Source organism: Centroberyx affinis, unplaced genomic scaffold (assembly GCF_046629955.1).
Source record: "Centroberyx affinis isolate AG114_WGS23_722 - 3 ecotype Tasmania unplaced genomic scaffold, CSIRO-AGI_Caff_v1 ptg002338l_1, whole genome shotgun sequence".
NCBI classification, from domain to species: domain Eukaryota; kingdom Metazoa; phylum Chordata; class Actinopteri; order Beryciformes; family Berycidae; genus Centroberyx; species Centroberyx affinis.
This window is the reverse complement of record NW_027280605.1, coordinates 61,754-79,070: the sequence shown is the minus strand read 5'-3', so window position 1 is coordinate 79,070 and position 17,317 is coordinate 61,754. Positions and strand designations below refer to the sequence as shown.

At 42.4% G+C, this 17,317-nt stretch overlaps 1 protein-coding gene across 2 annotated transcripts in view; it reads left to right on the top strand.

The window, feature by feature from the left end:
• The window catches only part of galnt2 (UDP-N-acetyl-alpha-D-galactosamine:polypeptide N-acetylgalactosaminyltransferase 2), a 61,763-nt gene that overhangs the window by 28,661 nt on the left and 15,785 nt on the right, over positions 1 to 17,317 (top strand). The window contains exons 3-11 of one of the 2 annotated variants that reach the window (XM_071533198.1): positions 1,274 to 1,281; positions 3,678 to 3,765; positions 8,674 to 8,827; positions 12,216 to 12,314; positions 12,441 to 12,508; positions 12,708 to 12,773; positions 13,394 to 13,515; positions 16,540 to 16,627; positions 17,230 to 17,317. In XM_071533198.1, the coding sequence (XP_071389299.1) occupies positions 1,274 to 1,281; positions 3,678 to 3,765; positions 8,674 to 8,827; positions 12,216 to 12,314; positions 12,441 to 12,508; positions 12,708 to 12,773; positions 13,394 to 13,515; positions 16,540 to 16,627; positions 17,230 to 17,317 (781 nt within the window). The remainder of the gene's footprint in view (positions 1 to 1,273; positions 1,282 to 3,677; positions 3,766 to 8,673; positions 8,828 to 12,215; positions 12,315 to 12,440; positions 12,509 to 12,707; positions 12,774 to 13,393; positions 13,516 to 16,539; positions 16,628 to 17,229) is intronic. The other variant, XM_071533197.1, reaches the window with a different exon arrangement.

Sequence of the window (17,317 nt, the reverse complement as noted above, 5' to 3'; positions counted from 1 at the left end):
CAATGTATCCGTCTTGTTGCCCAACCCTGCTTTGCACTATTGATGTTGCACATGATGCTGCACATGAGCACAGATGCGTTGGTTAGGCCCGTTCTCATGGGAGGCAGAATTTTCCACAACACTGTTTCTAGAGTGGGACTGAGTTGTGGTGTGTGATGCAGCCAGGCGTGTCAAGAGCCAGCTGACAGTTTGGGGATGGGGGGGGGGGGCAGGTGAGGACACAAGAGAGATGTGACCAACTTGTGACCAGAGAGAGAGAGAGAGAGAGAGTCGGTGAAATTAAGAGATGGATGGAGACCTTGGCTGACTTAGGTAGTTCATGTTAGGTAGTTAAGTCGCTTTGTCTGTCTGTCCATCCTGTGTGCTTCTCTGTCTGTCTGTCTGTCTGTCTGTCTGTGCTGGAGGTGGTTGTATACAACAAAGGCGAACTTGCCCGAAATCACACCGCAGTTGAACATGTTGGCACATACAAATGTGTGTATTCTTGCTGCGGCTTTGTGCTGCATGCTTACTGACACTCCACGCCAGTGTGGATGCATATGAAGAGGTAACCGTTTTTAATCCCTAGTGTAATCTCAGGTTTATAATCCCTGCTTGATCGGCCATAAAGGTGCAGATATCCTCTAACAAACTCAGAAAGCCAAACCTTGAAAGTGAAAGTCTTTGTAATATTCTACGATGAGTAATGGCCTTTGTGTGTGCACACTCAGCTGTCTTGAATATTTACATAGAAATTCCTTTTGTGTCGTCTAAGATGTGTGAAATGAATTGGACAATCACACCTTGTTCCAGTCACTGGAAAAATAGTTGCGGTTGAAGAACAGATTGACCTGCTCTGCACAACAGATGAATGGACAGGCTGGCTGATAGGTGTGATGGAGGACAATCACTGAAAACAACAGCAGTTGCTTTGCTGTATAAAGAAAAATGCATTGCAAAATGCACAAAACACCAAAAAAATAAAAGCAAAGAAAGACAGATCAAACTGCCCAAAGTGGTGTGAAGATAATTTTTTCCGCCAGACCAAACACTTCTCTCTGGAGTATGAGCTGGCCAGTAAATATTGTTTTGCTCCACCTGGCTGCCATGGTAATCGCTTATAGAGCAGGAACCAAACCCACAAAATTTTGAGATAGCCCTACCCGGAGTAGAACAAAACATGACCTTGTTTTTTCATAACTTTGACATGTCCACTTCATGAAATGGATGGTCATAATTTTTCTTTTTACTGCAAAAGTCATTAAATTAATCAATTAAGTGATTCACCACATAGGCAAAAAAGTGCAAAAAAAAACGCCTGCCCTGAAAGAGGGAGTACCAAGTTAATCCCATGTCATTTTCTACCTACCGGTTATATTTACATTATATTTGCACTGATGGTCTACAGGTAGTGTCCCTACACTACAAAGCAACCAGAATGTCAAAATATGGTTCTATTGTGAATCAGCAGCCTTTTATATAAAGCCTTATTATAGGCGGAAATATCAAACAGTTAATTTTTCTGATTTTCTGACTCTCATTTCTAATCCTAATCTAATAATACTGTAATCAGTGCCCAATTATGATAATAATTCATTTCAGGTAGTCACTGACATTGTCTAATCAAAAACAAGAAGTAATAGTTTGTCACTGAGCACTATTATTGTGACTATCCAGTGAGTATAACCCAAAAAGTACACAAAAATGCCTGCCTTGTAACAGGGAATACCAAGTTGATCCCATGTTTTTTACCCACTGGTTGTATTTACATACTTCATATTAGCACTGATGGTTCTCAGGTAGTATCTCTAGACCTCAAAGCAACCTTAAATTAACCACAATGTCGGGGGCGTAAGTGCGATTTTGGTCGAATATGAGTATTATATATCAATTGAAAGGTCTCAGTGAGATCTTTTCAGTGCCAAAAGGACACAACTGAAATCATGACCCATAAGTTTTAATTAAACAAAAACTGAAAGCCGTAACAGTAAAAGTAGGGTTTTGCTTGATGTCAAAAGGGCGTAACTGCACTTACGCCCTTTTGACACCAAGCAAAACCCCACTTTTGACACTGAACAAGCATTGTGGGTAGAGGATTCTAACAGCGCTTAGGTCTGCTCAAAATGCATGCTGACGTAAGTAATGCTAGCATGGCAGCATGATCACATCATTTTTAGTATCCTATTTATATCCTAATTAATATTCTAGGTCAGTATTAGATGAATGTAAATATGTTAATATTCCCATTAAAAACTTAGGCCTATAGATTAAAAATGTTATTTTATAATGTTAGGGGTGTGAACTGGTCAAGATGAGCTCTTGACCAGATGAGCCCCTCAGTGTTATGAGGAGTTTTACAGGTCTTTGAATGTGTCCCAGGACACATCAATAAAAGAAAAAAAGAAAAAAAAGTAGTAGTTTAGAATCAAAAGTAGTTTCTTATGTCTATAGAGCTTTATTAAAAAGGTTTATTAAAAGTTTTTAACAGAAAAAATGTATCAATCAATTTGATATGTTCCATGTAGCCTACAATTTTAAAGGCCTTGGTGAAAGTTGCTGAGCATTACTTCAAGATAAAGATATTCATTCTGATCTTGTTCTGAACAAAAACTAAGGCCCTTTTTGAGGGTTTGTTCCTGCACTATTATGTCACTCCCTCTCTTATGTCAGTCCCTTGGTCGTCTTATGGAGGCAGAGAAAACGGATCAATACAGCGTTTTGCAGAAAGACCGACGGTGAAAAGGAGAAAAAGACTGCACACCAGAACTGGAGAGAAAATAAGAAAGTTAGACAATGATTTTCTAAATCAAAGGGCAGCGGTCTGGACAGTGACTGAATGACGCTAATAGCCAAACCTCTCAGTGTATTGATCCATTCATTATGGACGGTCGGATAGATGGACAGACGGAAGAATGGCTGGATCGTCTATCCATCCGCGTTAATTGTGAGGGCATGAATGTTTCTGAATGCAATGATCAGCTCAATAGGGATGGATTGGTGGGTGGATGAATTGATGAATGGACAGATGAAAAAATGAAACAACAGATGAGTGAGTGAATGAAAGAACGGATGACTGAAGGACTGTGTAAGTGGACGGATAAATGGACAGGATGGATTTATGAACGAGTTGTAATTCTTTGCTAGAAAACAGCTTCGATTACTGAACCTCATTTTGGGTTGGGTTAAATTTCTCAGTTGCTTAGTCAGACTCTGGTTCTGGTTCAATTCTGATAAAGTTGTTATTAGGAATTTTCTATCATGAGTTTCTGGTTTTATCGGATATGGAGCTGACAAAATGTCACTTTCTCCGTGGGGTTCGGATGTAAATTTAGATGCAGGTTGCTGTGCTTTTCATGCCTGATTCAAGCCTCGGCATCATGATATTGATATGAATTCAGGTCTCAGTCTGTGTCACATGTCGGCTTCCCTCTCTCCCACATTTCTCCTGACACTCTTCACTGTATGGTGTTGTGTTGTGTAGAGCTGAAACGCTATAAATATAATCTTCAATAAAAAAGGATTCTGCCTTGGACATGATGCATCAGCCCGCCTGTCTGCTGCTGTGACTCTGCTGATATATTCAAGTGACTCCTGTCTGCTGGGATTCAGGATCACCTGTGTGTCTATATTAATGTGTGTGTAGGTGTGTATGTGTGTGTGTGTATGGTATGTCTTACTGTGTGTTGTGTTTCTTTCAGGATGAATGGGGCTCCAGCGACTTGTCCAGTAGAAACCAGGCTCACAGCTCTGACGACAAGACACACACACTGGAGACTCTGCCGCCAGGTGGGAAGGCTCACTACCCAAAATGCACCACAACCACACTGCCCATAATTACATGACTGTATGGTGACATTAGGTAGGAAAGTGCACTACTTGTCATCCACCACAACCACGTTACACATAATTCACCAGGGAGAGAGAGAGAGAGACTGTCAGGATAATATAAAGTAATACTATTTTTTAAAAGAAACAAATTTTATATCTTGCTGCTTAAAACCAAACTATCAAACAGATCTTGTGTCATATCCAAAGCGCAGGACGTTGACCCATATCTTCCCCAGAGGAGCGCGGGTTGGGAGAGTGTTCAATATCCCATTGTTTCCCCCTCAATGCTTGTGATTGTGCTGAGGGAACGGCAAGCCAAATGAATCCCAACCGTAAAGCATGGGAACAGCAGAGCAACACACTGCACACCACAGTTGCATATCCAGAAAGAATGTCATACCATTTTTCTCTCTTTTTTTTTTTTACATGTATTTTTATTGAAAAGCGCAGATCAAAAATTCTTTTACAGATTTTAAGTTAATAGAACATGAAAATCCTCAGTCTTCCTAACAACCATAGATAGATAGATAGATAGATAGATAGATAGATAGATAGATAGATAGATAGATAGATAAATAGATACCAGAAAGACCATTGGATTAGGAGAAGGCTGACAAACTGTCACTTGAAACTACTATTTCCTTGCCTGATTGTGAAAATCAAACAGAAAATGTACAGAAAATGGGTCTAGGAAAAGATGGGGGGACATTTTGAAAGCTGCGATATTTTAATTCTAAAATTCAAAACAGCTGTCAGCTGACTGTGGCTTGGCCTTTCTAGTGTTAACAAAATGTTGCGTCTGCATATGTCAGTTTAGAGTATGTGGGACATCAAAGCTCAAAACCCAATTTTACAAGTCACTCTACAGGCTAGTATTACCAATTTGACTCTGCTAGTGTACAGTATCTTACTGAGCCTACCTTCCAATACATGAGGAGGCCATAGCAACATGATACAGGCAGTAATCTGATCCAAAATGAAAAAGTTCCAGTCTAAAACATGCAGCTGCTGAAGCCACTAATTTATCCAGAATAATTTGGGGATCCATTTTAATCTTCCCGCAACCCAACTATGCGTCCCCACCCAGAGCCGGAGAAACATTGTTGCAGAGAACAGTCCAGCAGAGAGTTTAGAGCCGAGGAGGGAAGTGACAGGAGAGAGAGAGAGTAGCTGATGGTCTCTGTGTACCAGCAGGCATTTCACATTCAACACTTCTCCTCAGCCCGGCTCAAAGTCCAGCTGCTCCTTCACAAGCCCTCAGTGCACTCTCTTATCTGATCCGCCACTTGAAATGGAATCCAATTCGATTGTTCAAGTGGGGGTGTTTCAACTTCAGGGTTACTTTACATCCAGGGTATATCACACAATATTACCCGTGTTCCACACACACACGCGCGCACACACACACACACACACACACACAGAGCAGAGAATAGGAGAGGGGAGATGGAGAGTGGAGAAGATATGAGAGGAGGGAAAGGTAAGGAGGAGGAAAGAGGAGGGGCAGTGAAGTGAGAAAGGAGGAGAGGAGATGGGGTGAGAAAAGGGTGGAACAGATGGATGAAAAAGTGATAGAATAGGAAGGAGAGGTGGAATGGAGGAGGAGCTGAGAGCTGCAGAGGTGTGTGAATGCCCTTTTAATTTTTTTCTAACCTGTATTTGTCCAGGGAAAGTTGACTGAGCCTTTTCCAGCAGCAGCACTCGGCTTCACACTCACACACTTTACTTCACACTCTCACACACACTTGCCCACCTGGGAGCTGCGCAGTACGACCGCAGTCTGCCGCTGTCGGTCCGTAAGAAGCTCTCCACTGCAGTTTGTTTGGGGTTGAGTGTTTGGATTGAGTGCCTTGCTCAAGGGCACATTGATGGTAGTTGTTGAGGGAGGGGAGAGTGTTACTCACTTTACCAAACCACATTTTCCCAGCTGGTCCTGGGATTCAGACCTCCTTATGGTTGTGTTGATTTGTCCACACAGTGTATGCTGAAGAGTTAGCATAGAGCACAGGAGTGACTGATCTACCGGGGACATATGGATGATTTTGGAGTCTGTGGTCTCACAACGTAGCAGTTGACCAACGGGCAATTCTCCGAAAACCTTGACGCATTCCTTTAAATTGAATTATGTCCACTTCGGCATTTTAATTGGATATTTTTCGACCGGTAGATCGAAAAAGACCTTGGTGCGCATCAAGCTTTCGAGGCCCGTTTTGTGCTGGCAGGTGGGGGGTTCATGGTTCGGGACAGACCAAGGCTGTTGTACTGAATGCGAGGGCCGGCCTGCCAGTTGCCATCACTTGCAAACACATGACAGTGTCAGGAGGGGTTTCCAGAAAATGTTGCAACAATCAAAAAAACAACCAGTCAGCAGCTGCGGGTGGAGACAGCTCAGGGACGAGCGGGGCCGAAGGAGAATGAGAATGTGAAAGCAACAGACAGACAGACAGACAGACAGACACACAGACAGGCCGCACCATGCAGCAGCGGTGTGCAGAACAGCATCGCAACACACAACAACTCGCCATTCCTCGTCTCAGCAGTCTATAGCAGCAGACAAACACCCGGTAGTAGATGGGTGCACCTACTCAGCTGGCCTCAGGGTGTGATCCCAAATGTCAAACGGATGAGTAATCACAGGGAGAGAGTGGACAGTTAATCTGCCTGGAGTCGTCCACCATTTGTAATCCGAAGAAGAGGAGGGTTAAAGGAGAAACTCTACAATGAAGATTCTCTCTTAAAGTCCCAATGAAGCCGCATTTTGAGAGCATCTTGCTTCCTTAATGTGATTTATTTTCTGCTGAAACAGGATATTAGGGCGGGACATAATGTCAGCAGGGATCATTCAAAAGTGTAAACCAATGGGATATCAGTTAAGGAGAGAAAGGCAGTTTTATTTGAAGAGAGGGGCGAAGGGGCGGATTGTTCAAAAATCTGTGATGGTTTTATTGGTTTGAATTTTTATGTTGCCTCCTGGTACACAAAGTCACCACTAAAGACTTTCAGTTTTCCTATAAGTAAAAGTAATACAATTTTATAAAAATACAAGAAAATAAATGCTTTGTCATCTTTTTGGGATAAATTGTTAAATAGGTGTATGGTATGATGGTTAGAATGAGTTAAAAAGGCAAAGAAGTCATTCCAGTGTGACTTTAAAGGAGAGAGGGGCCACAATCTAGAGTGATGCCTCCAGTTTTGTTCTAGTTATTCAAACTACATTCCTGTGTTTGTGTATGTGTGTGGGTGTGTGTGTGTGTGTGTCTGCGAGAGTGTGGAAGACAGAGCTAGAGACTTGTGAAGTTGAAACATTAATTTCAACACATTAATTACTGGCTGCCACTAAACATGGATATCAGCAAGGACATCACACACACTGACACATTCAGCAGTGTCTCGGAGGCACTATTATAGTCACAGACAGATCATCGCAAGCTTGGGCTAATTAGCATGCCAGACACATTCACACACTCCGAGGCTAGATACATGCACACACTCACTGTCTCCTCCCGTCTCCCTCTCTCTGTCTGTCATGCACACACCCATGCATACTGAGAGATAGCGTAATCTTACACTGCCATATGCTTAACGAGTCATTAGCATAGCAGCTGCACCCAGCTAATTAGCTGCATTGTTATCCGTGTGTGTGTGTGTGTGTGTGTGTGTGTGTGTGTGTGTCGGTGTCGGTGTCTCGGTAGTCAGTGACAAACTGTGAAATTAAACATGACAACTTTCTCTGTTTAGTGCGCAATAATCTAGCTAATCTAGCCAGACAGACAAAACGTGCTCTGTGTGTGTGTGTGTGTGTGTGTGATAGTGTTTTTCATTCTCAGTGTCTTTCAGTAAACATATTCTGCTTTCTGAACTCATAGATCAGGCTACAGTAAATTAGTGAATTAATAAGGTCAGCATGATTTTTTTTTTTTTGATCGACTACAGTGCAATAAAAGATTCCTTGTGTGTGTGTGTGTGTGTGTGCATTTCTTGGATACTGTGTGTATCTAAGTGGGCTTGTGTGTGCGCCTGCTTTTCTAATTTCATGTTTATCATAAAACCTTCATTAATTGCCGGGGTGTTTTTGAGAGTCTATTAGAGAGCAGCTATTGCAGACAGGTGTTGATTTCATCCCAGCTGCTTCTCTAGCTTTGCCAAAGTGTGTGTGCTTTGTCTTCTGCTTTGTTTTTTTCCTACATATTATCACATATAGCATAAATTTCATGTCAGATCTCGGTGCCATGTCACTGCCTTGTGGAGCATGCACTTGAGGCAGTGAGGTTTCCTCCCTGTCAGTAATGCGGGATGCTTGCATCAGCCAGGCGGTGCCTCCACTTAATATTCCCATAGCTTTATATTCTCATGGCTTTATATTCCCATTCATTGCAGAGATACATTTTCAACATTTGCGAAGGTTGGTAAGCTGTCTTTTGGTGATGGGAATTATCCTCTGACGTATGACGGGCTCCCTGGTGCTGTAGCATTCAGTTGAAATTTCAAATCTCAATGAAATGAGATGCTTCCTTTTCCTAAGACTGTGACTTTTAAGAATTTGTGACAGTTCAACATTATGCACCACACTTTTGAACAGTTTCTCCCTGTGTTGCGTCCTGCCCCAAAATCCTGTTTCAACTGGAAATGCATTGAATTATGGAAGTAAGACACCATCAAACGTTTCCTTGCAACTTTAAAAGAAATTTTAATCGGTGTATCTTTGTTCTTAGCTGTACCTGTGTGTGTGAGTCTGATAACCCACAAATAAGGCACACTAGCAGGAATTTGACCAGAACCTGGATGAAATATGTTTTTAAGCCTAGTTTTAGTTTGATAGTAACTTGGTGTGTGTGTGTGTGTGTGTGTGTGTGTGTGTCCGTCCAGGTAAGGTACGCTGGCAGGACTTTGACCAGGACCTGTACGTTGGAGCCACGGTGGTCCGACCGGGCCAGGATCCCTACGCCAGGAACAAGTTCAACCAAGTTGAGAGCGACAAACTCCGTATGGACAGAGCAGTGCCGGACACAAGACATGACCAGTATGTATTATTACACACATAATAAACACACACACACACACATACTGAATGTATGGCATGCACAGACCCCCATCAGAACATGCTTACACAGTTGATATTATTGTGAACCACAGGGCTGTTTACATCACGCTGTTTTGAGGTTTGTGTGTGTGTGTGTGTGTGTGTGTGTGTGTGTGGCGGGGGGGGGGTGTATCAGTGTCGTCACTGTATGTGTATTCTGATTGCAGGATGTGTGTTTGTGCAATATATCCTTTACTATCTCCCTCTAATTGGCTGATTGGCAGTAGAATGGAAAGGGCCTCTTGGGAACTTCCTCTATTGCGGCCTATCAGATGAAACCAGGAAATGACCTATTCATATCGAAACTCCCTGTAAATGGCTGTTGATTGGCCCAGTGCTCTGTTTGTAAAATGAATCAGGAGACAAACTGGGTCATGGGCCGATATCTGATGGGTCCACACATGAGAAGAATAGTAGTGTGTTTTAATAAGCTTGAGTCCCAAGGAGAGAGAGGAGATTTCTCACGTCGTCCTCGGCTGAGAAAGCTCCAGAACATTTAGAGACGGCAGAGCAGATGACAGAAACCAATCTAATTCAAGCCAGCCAAGGCATTCTAATTTAGCAGTGAGTTTACACAAAGACTGCCTGAAAGCTCATTCTCCTTAGTGCCTGCTGATTAGTGTGCAGGGCATGTACGCAGAACAAACTACCACCACGTTTACCTTAATCCTTAATGCCACGTCAACCCCCTGTAACATTCAGCTTTAAACCCTTCTGAAGTTGGCAGTTTAGCAGGCTAAAGCGTGGTGCTGTGGGTTTGAATCCAGCTCATGAGCCTTGTCAACCTGTCACACCCCCTTCTCTCTGCCTTTTTTCCTGTCGCTCCACACTGTGTGGTCGTCAATAAAGCAGAAACACAACAAAATTAGATCTGAGCGAATATACTGTATAAATTGCAACTAAATAGGCAGTCTGACAGGGTTCTCAGGGGTCAAAATCATTTTTGTGGTCTTGAGAAAAAAAAAAAAAAGTTTTTGAAAATGAATGGATGGCCTTGAAAGTACTTGCATTTTTCTTAATTTAAATGTAACACCCAAATTCATCAATGTCATATCTTACCCCAAAAACATGCCAATTTTGAGTCCTTGAATTTCACCAAACAAAACCTTGAATGTCATGAAAAGTCATTGAATTTGATGTTCCAGTCAGTAGTATACTGGCTGTTTGGCTGTTGACGGGAATCTGATGACTGCCCTCGCCTTTTGAGCCGACCAAAACATACTGGACCTTTTCTCAGAGAACAGAGTAATTCTATTTTTGTACCCTGAGTAAGAGTAAAACGTCCTCGCTGAATTGGGCTGTTGTTTTGTGTGGCTGCACTTTGACTCAGACAGATGGACACGCTGCTCAGGAGAGAGACTGGGAGAGATTCTGGCTAAGATGAGTGTGTCAATTCTGTGATGTCTTTTTCAGGGTGTGTTTATTTCATTTCTTTTTAATTCATTTCTTTTTTTAAGACTTCAGGATATTTGGATGTGCCACTCTTAGTCATTTTCATTTCCTAATTTCCTTCATTATCACTTGCTTTTTTTGTACAATCACAATTTTACTGCAAGTCAAACAATACCTCGACTTTTTGGCAAATACGCTCTGATCAATTTAGAGCATTTTAACAGGAAGGTTGGTAGCCGTTTCACTGCTTTGTGTCCAGTAATGAGTACACTGTAGTGCATATGCTAACACTGTTTAGATGATGCTGAACTAGCTTGTACCGTCCGTTAAACAAACACAGTGCGCTTAACATTTAGAACTAAATAAACCTCAGACAGAAAGAGGTGAAACTGCTGCCAGCATTATCATGGTACAACAGTTTGTCAGTGTATCATGTCAATGGGCTTTACCCCCGCAGTGTCTGTCACATTATGTACACACACTGTGTGAATCAAAGACTAGTTTTACAAAGGCAGTGGTCTGGCCTCACTGATATATATTGACCTAACATTGACAGCCACAGCCATTAACCTACTAAAACAGCAGGGATCTATCTCCTATTGATATAGTAGTAATGTGTCATTTACCCAGCATGCAGCAGTACTAAAGGAGTAACAGTAAAGGGCAAAGTGGGGTTTAACCGGGCCTGGGCTAATTCAGCATTGCGTATAACACAGAATAAAGAGGACTATATACTTACTCTAAACTATACAAACGTATGAATCTGCTTCATTTTTTTGCAAGTACAATAAATGTACAGGAATGTTCACATTAGACTATCCATATACTCTCCAATCAGCATGTATACACTGTACACATACAGAGTATACATTCAGTCTATCTCCACATGGAGTGTGTATGTAAGCTGCAGCCAAGCTGAGTAATCCTCTCTGTTGGCAACAAGAGGGAGATGCAGATATGATGTCCTGGGGGGGAAATTAAGTGACCTAGATGATTTAAGTGAAAGTTACCTTCCTCTGTCTCATAACATGTTTGGTGATGTGTCATTCCGTGAGCCTGGAGCCTGGGTACATGACACACACACACACACACACGCACACACCCACACACACCACTTCATGTGATATAGTGTGGAATGTATGTAAAGAGTGTACAGGGTATTACCTCAGGATTTGACAGATTAGCAACCTCAAGGTCATGGGGTGGTGTGGGGTGGGGTGGGGTGGGGTGTGGGTGGGGTGTGGGTGGGTGGGCGGAACATTGGTGAACACCACATTCTCTCCTCCTCTTTCTCTGCTCCTTTGCTCCCTCCTCTCCTCTCCCCCTGCCTCATCTCTGCTCTCCTGTAGTGTCCTGTCACCCATGTTCCTGACTTTTAAGTCAGAGGAGGATTTGTCTCTGTTGGACACACAGACGCGCGCGCACACACACACACACACACACACACACACACACACACACACACACACACACACACACACACACACACACACACAATCTCATGGGATTTGTCCCTACTGTCTGCAAAATTCACTGTCAATCACAGCTTCACCAGAGCATTACTGTGTGTTTGTGTGTGTGTGTGTGTGTGTGTGTGTGTGTGTGTGTGTGTGTGTGCGCGTGTGAGACCGTGTCTCCTTCATGTGCTTGAGTGTGTGTATCTTTGTGTCAGTGTGTACTGAATCCTATTTACTGTATTCATGTATACAGAATCCGTTTAGTGCGAGGTTCCAGCACACAGCTTAGCTCTCACATTCTACTGTGTGCTTGTGTGTGTAGGTGTGTGTGTGTGAGACATGCGTGTATTTGTATGTGGGTACGTGTGGATTTATAACATGGTCCTATTGTCTTTGTGGTTTTCTATTTTTTTCTTGTCTTTTTTCCAATTTCTGTGGTTCGAGCATGTTTTCTAATTTGTGTGTGTGTGTGTGTGTAGTTGCAGACATAAACAGTGGAAGTCAGATCTGCCAGCCTCCAGTGTGGTCATCACCTTCCACAACGAGGCTCGCTCCGCTCTCCTGCGGACTGTGGTCAGGTAGGCATGTGTCATGTGTGATTTACACTGTGGCAGACAGTCCAGTGGTCTGTATGTTGAGATCTAAACTCGTCCTCTCTATCCTTTCTCTCTCTCTTTCTGTCTCTCTTCTGTCTGTCTGCTCAGTGTTCTGAAGAAAAGCCCTGCCCACTTGGTCAAAGAGATCATTCTGGTTGACGACTATAGTGACAACCGTGAGTAATACACACACACACACACACACACACACACATATGTACACAGACACATGCATCCACACAGACAGGCATGCACACATAAACACACACTCACACACAGATAAACATAATACTCAGATCAATGTCTAAATGCGTATGTAATGTGTATATCTTTTGTGGCACTGTGTGTGTGTGTGTGTGTGTGTGCGTGTTCCAGCGGAGGACGGGGCGTTGCTGGGGAAGATTGAGAAAGTGCGTGTGCTGAGAAACGACCGCAGAGAAGGTAAGAAGATGAAAGAGGAGAAGAAAGTTTTGGACAGTTTTCTTTCCACCCCCCCCCCAAAAAAAACGTCTCAGTGCTGTTCCAGGATCTGTTCTGCCTGCATATGATAAATGAGATTATTCACCACATGTCTCTCATTTGGGGCAAAACCATTCTCTTTTACTGTAAAACTGCTGTTTGTCATTAAGATTTAAGAGAATTTGGCCCTGAATTTTGTAACCCTGCATTACTGTTATGACTCCCATTCATTTAGCATTAATGGAGGGTGAATTCTGTTTATGTGAAAAACACCAGAGACAGCTCTTAAGTACTTAAAAAGTCAATCTTCTTACTTTGGATAATGCTAGTTTCATACTATCACTGAACATAGTGTATGCTAAACCGGGGACATGTGGATGATTTTGGTGTCTCTGTTCTCATTAATTAACGAGTTAAATTTGACCAAGAGGCCAATCTCCCAAAAATTCAGTGTATGCCTTTAAATCTATCTAAGTGCCTTCTTTCTATCTGTCAGGTCTGAGGGACTCAATACAAACAAAAATATAAAGTAAAAATATAAACTAGCTTAACCTTGATTATGATTATTATAACCAGTGTCTGTTGTAATGGATGTGTCTCAGGACTGATGCGTTCGAGGGTTCGTGGTGCAGACGCTGCCACAGCCTCAGTCCTCACCTTCCTGGACTCCCACTGTGAATGTAACGACCACTGGCTGGAGCCACTACTGGAGAGGGTGGCTGAGGTACAAACACACACACACACACACACACACACACATATTCATACGTACATACATACATGTATTCATACACACATAGAAATATCTATGAAGACAGACAAACTAAGGAATGAATCAGAAAAGAAAACAATGAAAGAAACAAACAGAAAGCATCAGCACAGCGGTTAGATAAGGCTTGGTATTGTAGTGAAAGAGAGAGACTGAAAGAATGACGTGGCAGACTGGTAAAGAGCATGGCACAGCCAATCTAAACAGTCACAACACACACCCTGCAGGGCAGCTCTCCAGCTAGTGGAGGGTACACTGCTTTGGCTCTTCCTTCTTCCAAAGAAAGCAAAATGTTGTCCAGGTTCTGGTTTAAGCTAAAGGAAAAACCCATCCTCGGATACTCTGTTATATATTAAGAATCTGTGATATTCAATGCATGCCAGGAGATATTTTGTGATAAAATGGGGCCATTTACGTTTTTTGGTGTACCCTCTTTCCCTCAGCTTTACTTCAGTTAGTGAGTTCTTGTATTTCCCAAAATTATTTTCAACAACCTCCAGAGAATGAACGTGAACTTGGTTCCTTCAGCTCCAGGTTATACATACAGTTGAGAGAGGGCAATAACGATGGCATTACCATAGTAAGAGAGCAAGAGTTTTTCCAGTTGAGAAAACATGAGAGTCATGCCTCTTACTAAAAACGCAGCCTGTCTTGCGGCTGCATTGCATTATGGGCTATGGAGGCTGCTGTCAGTGGAGAAATTAGAGAGTCTAGAAAGAAGCTCTTGCTCTTTGATTCTGAGGGACTGACAGCAAAACCTGATCTTTACCGCTGATGTTTTAGATTGCTGAAAACATTTCCACTATCAAACTCCATTGTAGCTGTGCTGGAAATATCTCAACGTGACGTTACGTTGTCCATGTTTGGCCAGTTATCCACAGGAATAAAAATAATACATCACCAAACAACAAAATAGTCCTAGAAATGCAAGCTAGAAGAGTGTTTTAGGGTGGATTTTAGCTTTAAAGGTACATTACATCTCGATAGTTTGAATTTTAGTTTGTTATTTTTCTTCACTTAGCATCACAGCTTGGAAAAACACTTTGCTCCAAATGGTTTAATAATAGTGGTAATGTGATACTTTATTGATTACTGTAGGGAATTTCTGTTTTTGCATGCCCCCCTCCACAGGGAGGTCAGAGGTCAGGGTCAGCTACAAAGCAGCACCCCTGGAGCTGGTAGGGATCCAGTGTCTTGTTGAAGGATGGTGTCCCTCCTCACCATGTCACCCTTCTGCCCCTTTTAACACTGTTAACATTCCTATGAAAAACAAGGAGCACAGCACATTGTGTCAATACAGGATTATTTGGGCTCATCTTCCTATGTGTGCACATACACACACACACAGATGTACACTTTTTTCACTTTTTTCCTTTCAAATGTCATCACCTATATGGTTATTTCACATTTTTTATATACTCTCACACACACAGGAGTAAAGCTGTTATATTTAAATGAAGCTGTGACATTACTGTGCAAATTTGAAAAAAGGGTTAGGGTGGTTCTCAGCCTGTCTGTGTTTCTGTCTTTCTATCTATCTCTGTCTCCAGTTACCTAGTTCCCTTTCTTCTCCTCACACGGCGTATCTACCCATTTGGCTGGCTGTAACAGTGAGGTTATGCCAGCATTTGGCCTAATCTGTGCTTAGATGACATATGAGGCAGCTGTGCTGAGCCTCACTTCGGAGAAAAAAGGAGAATTGTTCGGTAAACAGCAGCAAGTGTTCAGAATTTGCTTCTAACTTATCATAAATTTCAAAAAATCACTCTCTTGAGCCAAGAGCAAGGTTAGAAGATGTTTTCTTGCCTTAAAGGACCATAACAGCCAACTTTTACTTTCTAGTGTTAAACTGTTTTACAGGGATACAGTTCTCCTTTCTAGACACCATGTTTATTCAGTTAGAAAAGAGGGATCTTTTCACAGGTTCACTTTTCCTTCCTAAAACTACACAGTGAGCTATAAAAGGAATATCCATCCTCAAACTGACTGCACATAAACAGAGCTGCATTACAGAATATCAACAGTCTGCTGATGTTTACAGATTGCAGAAGTTTAGCAGTGACTCGACTTGAGAAAGAACTACTTGATTAAATATAATTTTAATCTGTGAATGGGGAACTGTGTAAAAAGGAGTTTGTTCTTTAAATGTTTATGCGCTATGCCTGAAAATACCCTCATTCTGCATTTAAACCTCCCAAAAGTGGCATTTTGTCATTCCCAAAGTAATGAGTATGGAGCCAAGTCTAAAACATTTTGCTGTCAAAATAATTGGCTTTGCTTTGCTTCGCTTCACTGGCACTTCTAAATAATAGAACACACAAAAAAACAGAAAGGAAATACAACCTGTGTGGGTGAGACAAAGAAACCTCAAGCCGCTTATAAAAATATCTCACCACTAAAGAAATAAACTCACTCGATACCTGGAAGCGCACTGTTTTTTCTTGTTGTTGTTGTTGTTCTGGCCACTTGAGCAATCCTTACTTAACTCTAAACCAAAGGGTGCAACCTGATGCCAAGGGTTTGATTTGGTTTCGAAAAACAAGAACGCTCTTTGCTTTCTTTTCTTTTTTTTTTGCTACCTCGTGAACCAGAGTGATGGATTTTAAGCTAAATATCCATAGATGAACCCATGATGTTAAGGGACTCGGTGTGAAACACTGTGCAAGCTTCTGTCTTCTGCCATGATGTTCCTCAAACCCTGGATCTGGACCCAGAGTGGTCCGCAGCCCTGCGTATGTTTGGTCCTCATTTGAGAAGACTAGCAGTCAAGTGTTTTTAACGAGCCTGGTTCCCTCAAGGCGAAATCACTCTGATCTGGTCCTGGGCCCAAAAAGTTCTAACAAGTTCTTTTGTCTCTCTCTCTCTCTCACACTCTCTCTCTCTCTCTCTCTCTCTCTCTCCCTCTCTCTCTCTCTCTCTCCCTCTCTCTCTCTCTCTCTCTCTCTCTCTCCTCCATCCCTCACTCTCTTTCTCTCCTAGGATAAGACCAGAGTAGTTTCTCCTATTATTGATGTCATCAACATGGACAACTTCCAGTATGTGGGAGCCTCAGCTGATCTAAAAGGAGGTACATTCCCCCAACAGAGAGACACATGCACGCAGGAGTGAACACACACACACACACACACACACACAGATGCAGTTGTGTATAGTTCAGTGAGTAGAGCTCAGCAACAAGACAGTGTGTTAGTTGTCACTTTAGAGAATTGGCTTTTTCTTATTGCTTTCAGTGAGGCTAAACGCCGCTGTGTTACTGACAGCATTAGTACCTGGGCATGTTTCTGGCCTTGAGCCAAAGTGCCAGGTGTTAACAGTGTGCTGTGCTTCAGAAAGGTTTTCATTTGTGACAAAGCCACAGCAGGAGCCCAGACCAGCACTTCTGAGCACTGTTAGCTTGGGTGCTCACTGAACACAGACAGGATATGTGCTCTGTTACCACAGAAATGTATGTCTTCATGTTACACACGTACAGTATTGTATCTACCTTCACATGAATTCACACAGGCATGCACACACAAATCGTACATGCATCTAGTCATAAATTATCTGAATTTTCCCCAGTGTAATAATATAATTAGGCTCTTCCACGCTTTCCTGAAACTAACTAAACTAATGTATTGCTGTGTACTTATTGATGTTGTCTGTTTTTGTGTGTGTGTGTGTGGATAGGTTTTGACTGGAACCTGGTGTTTAAGTGGGACTACATGACTCTGGACCAGAGAAGAGCTAGACAAGGCAACCCCATCGCCCCCATCAA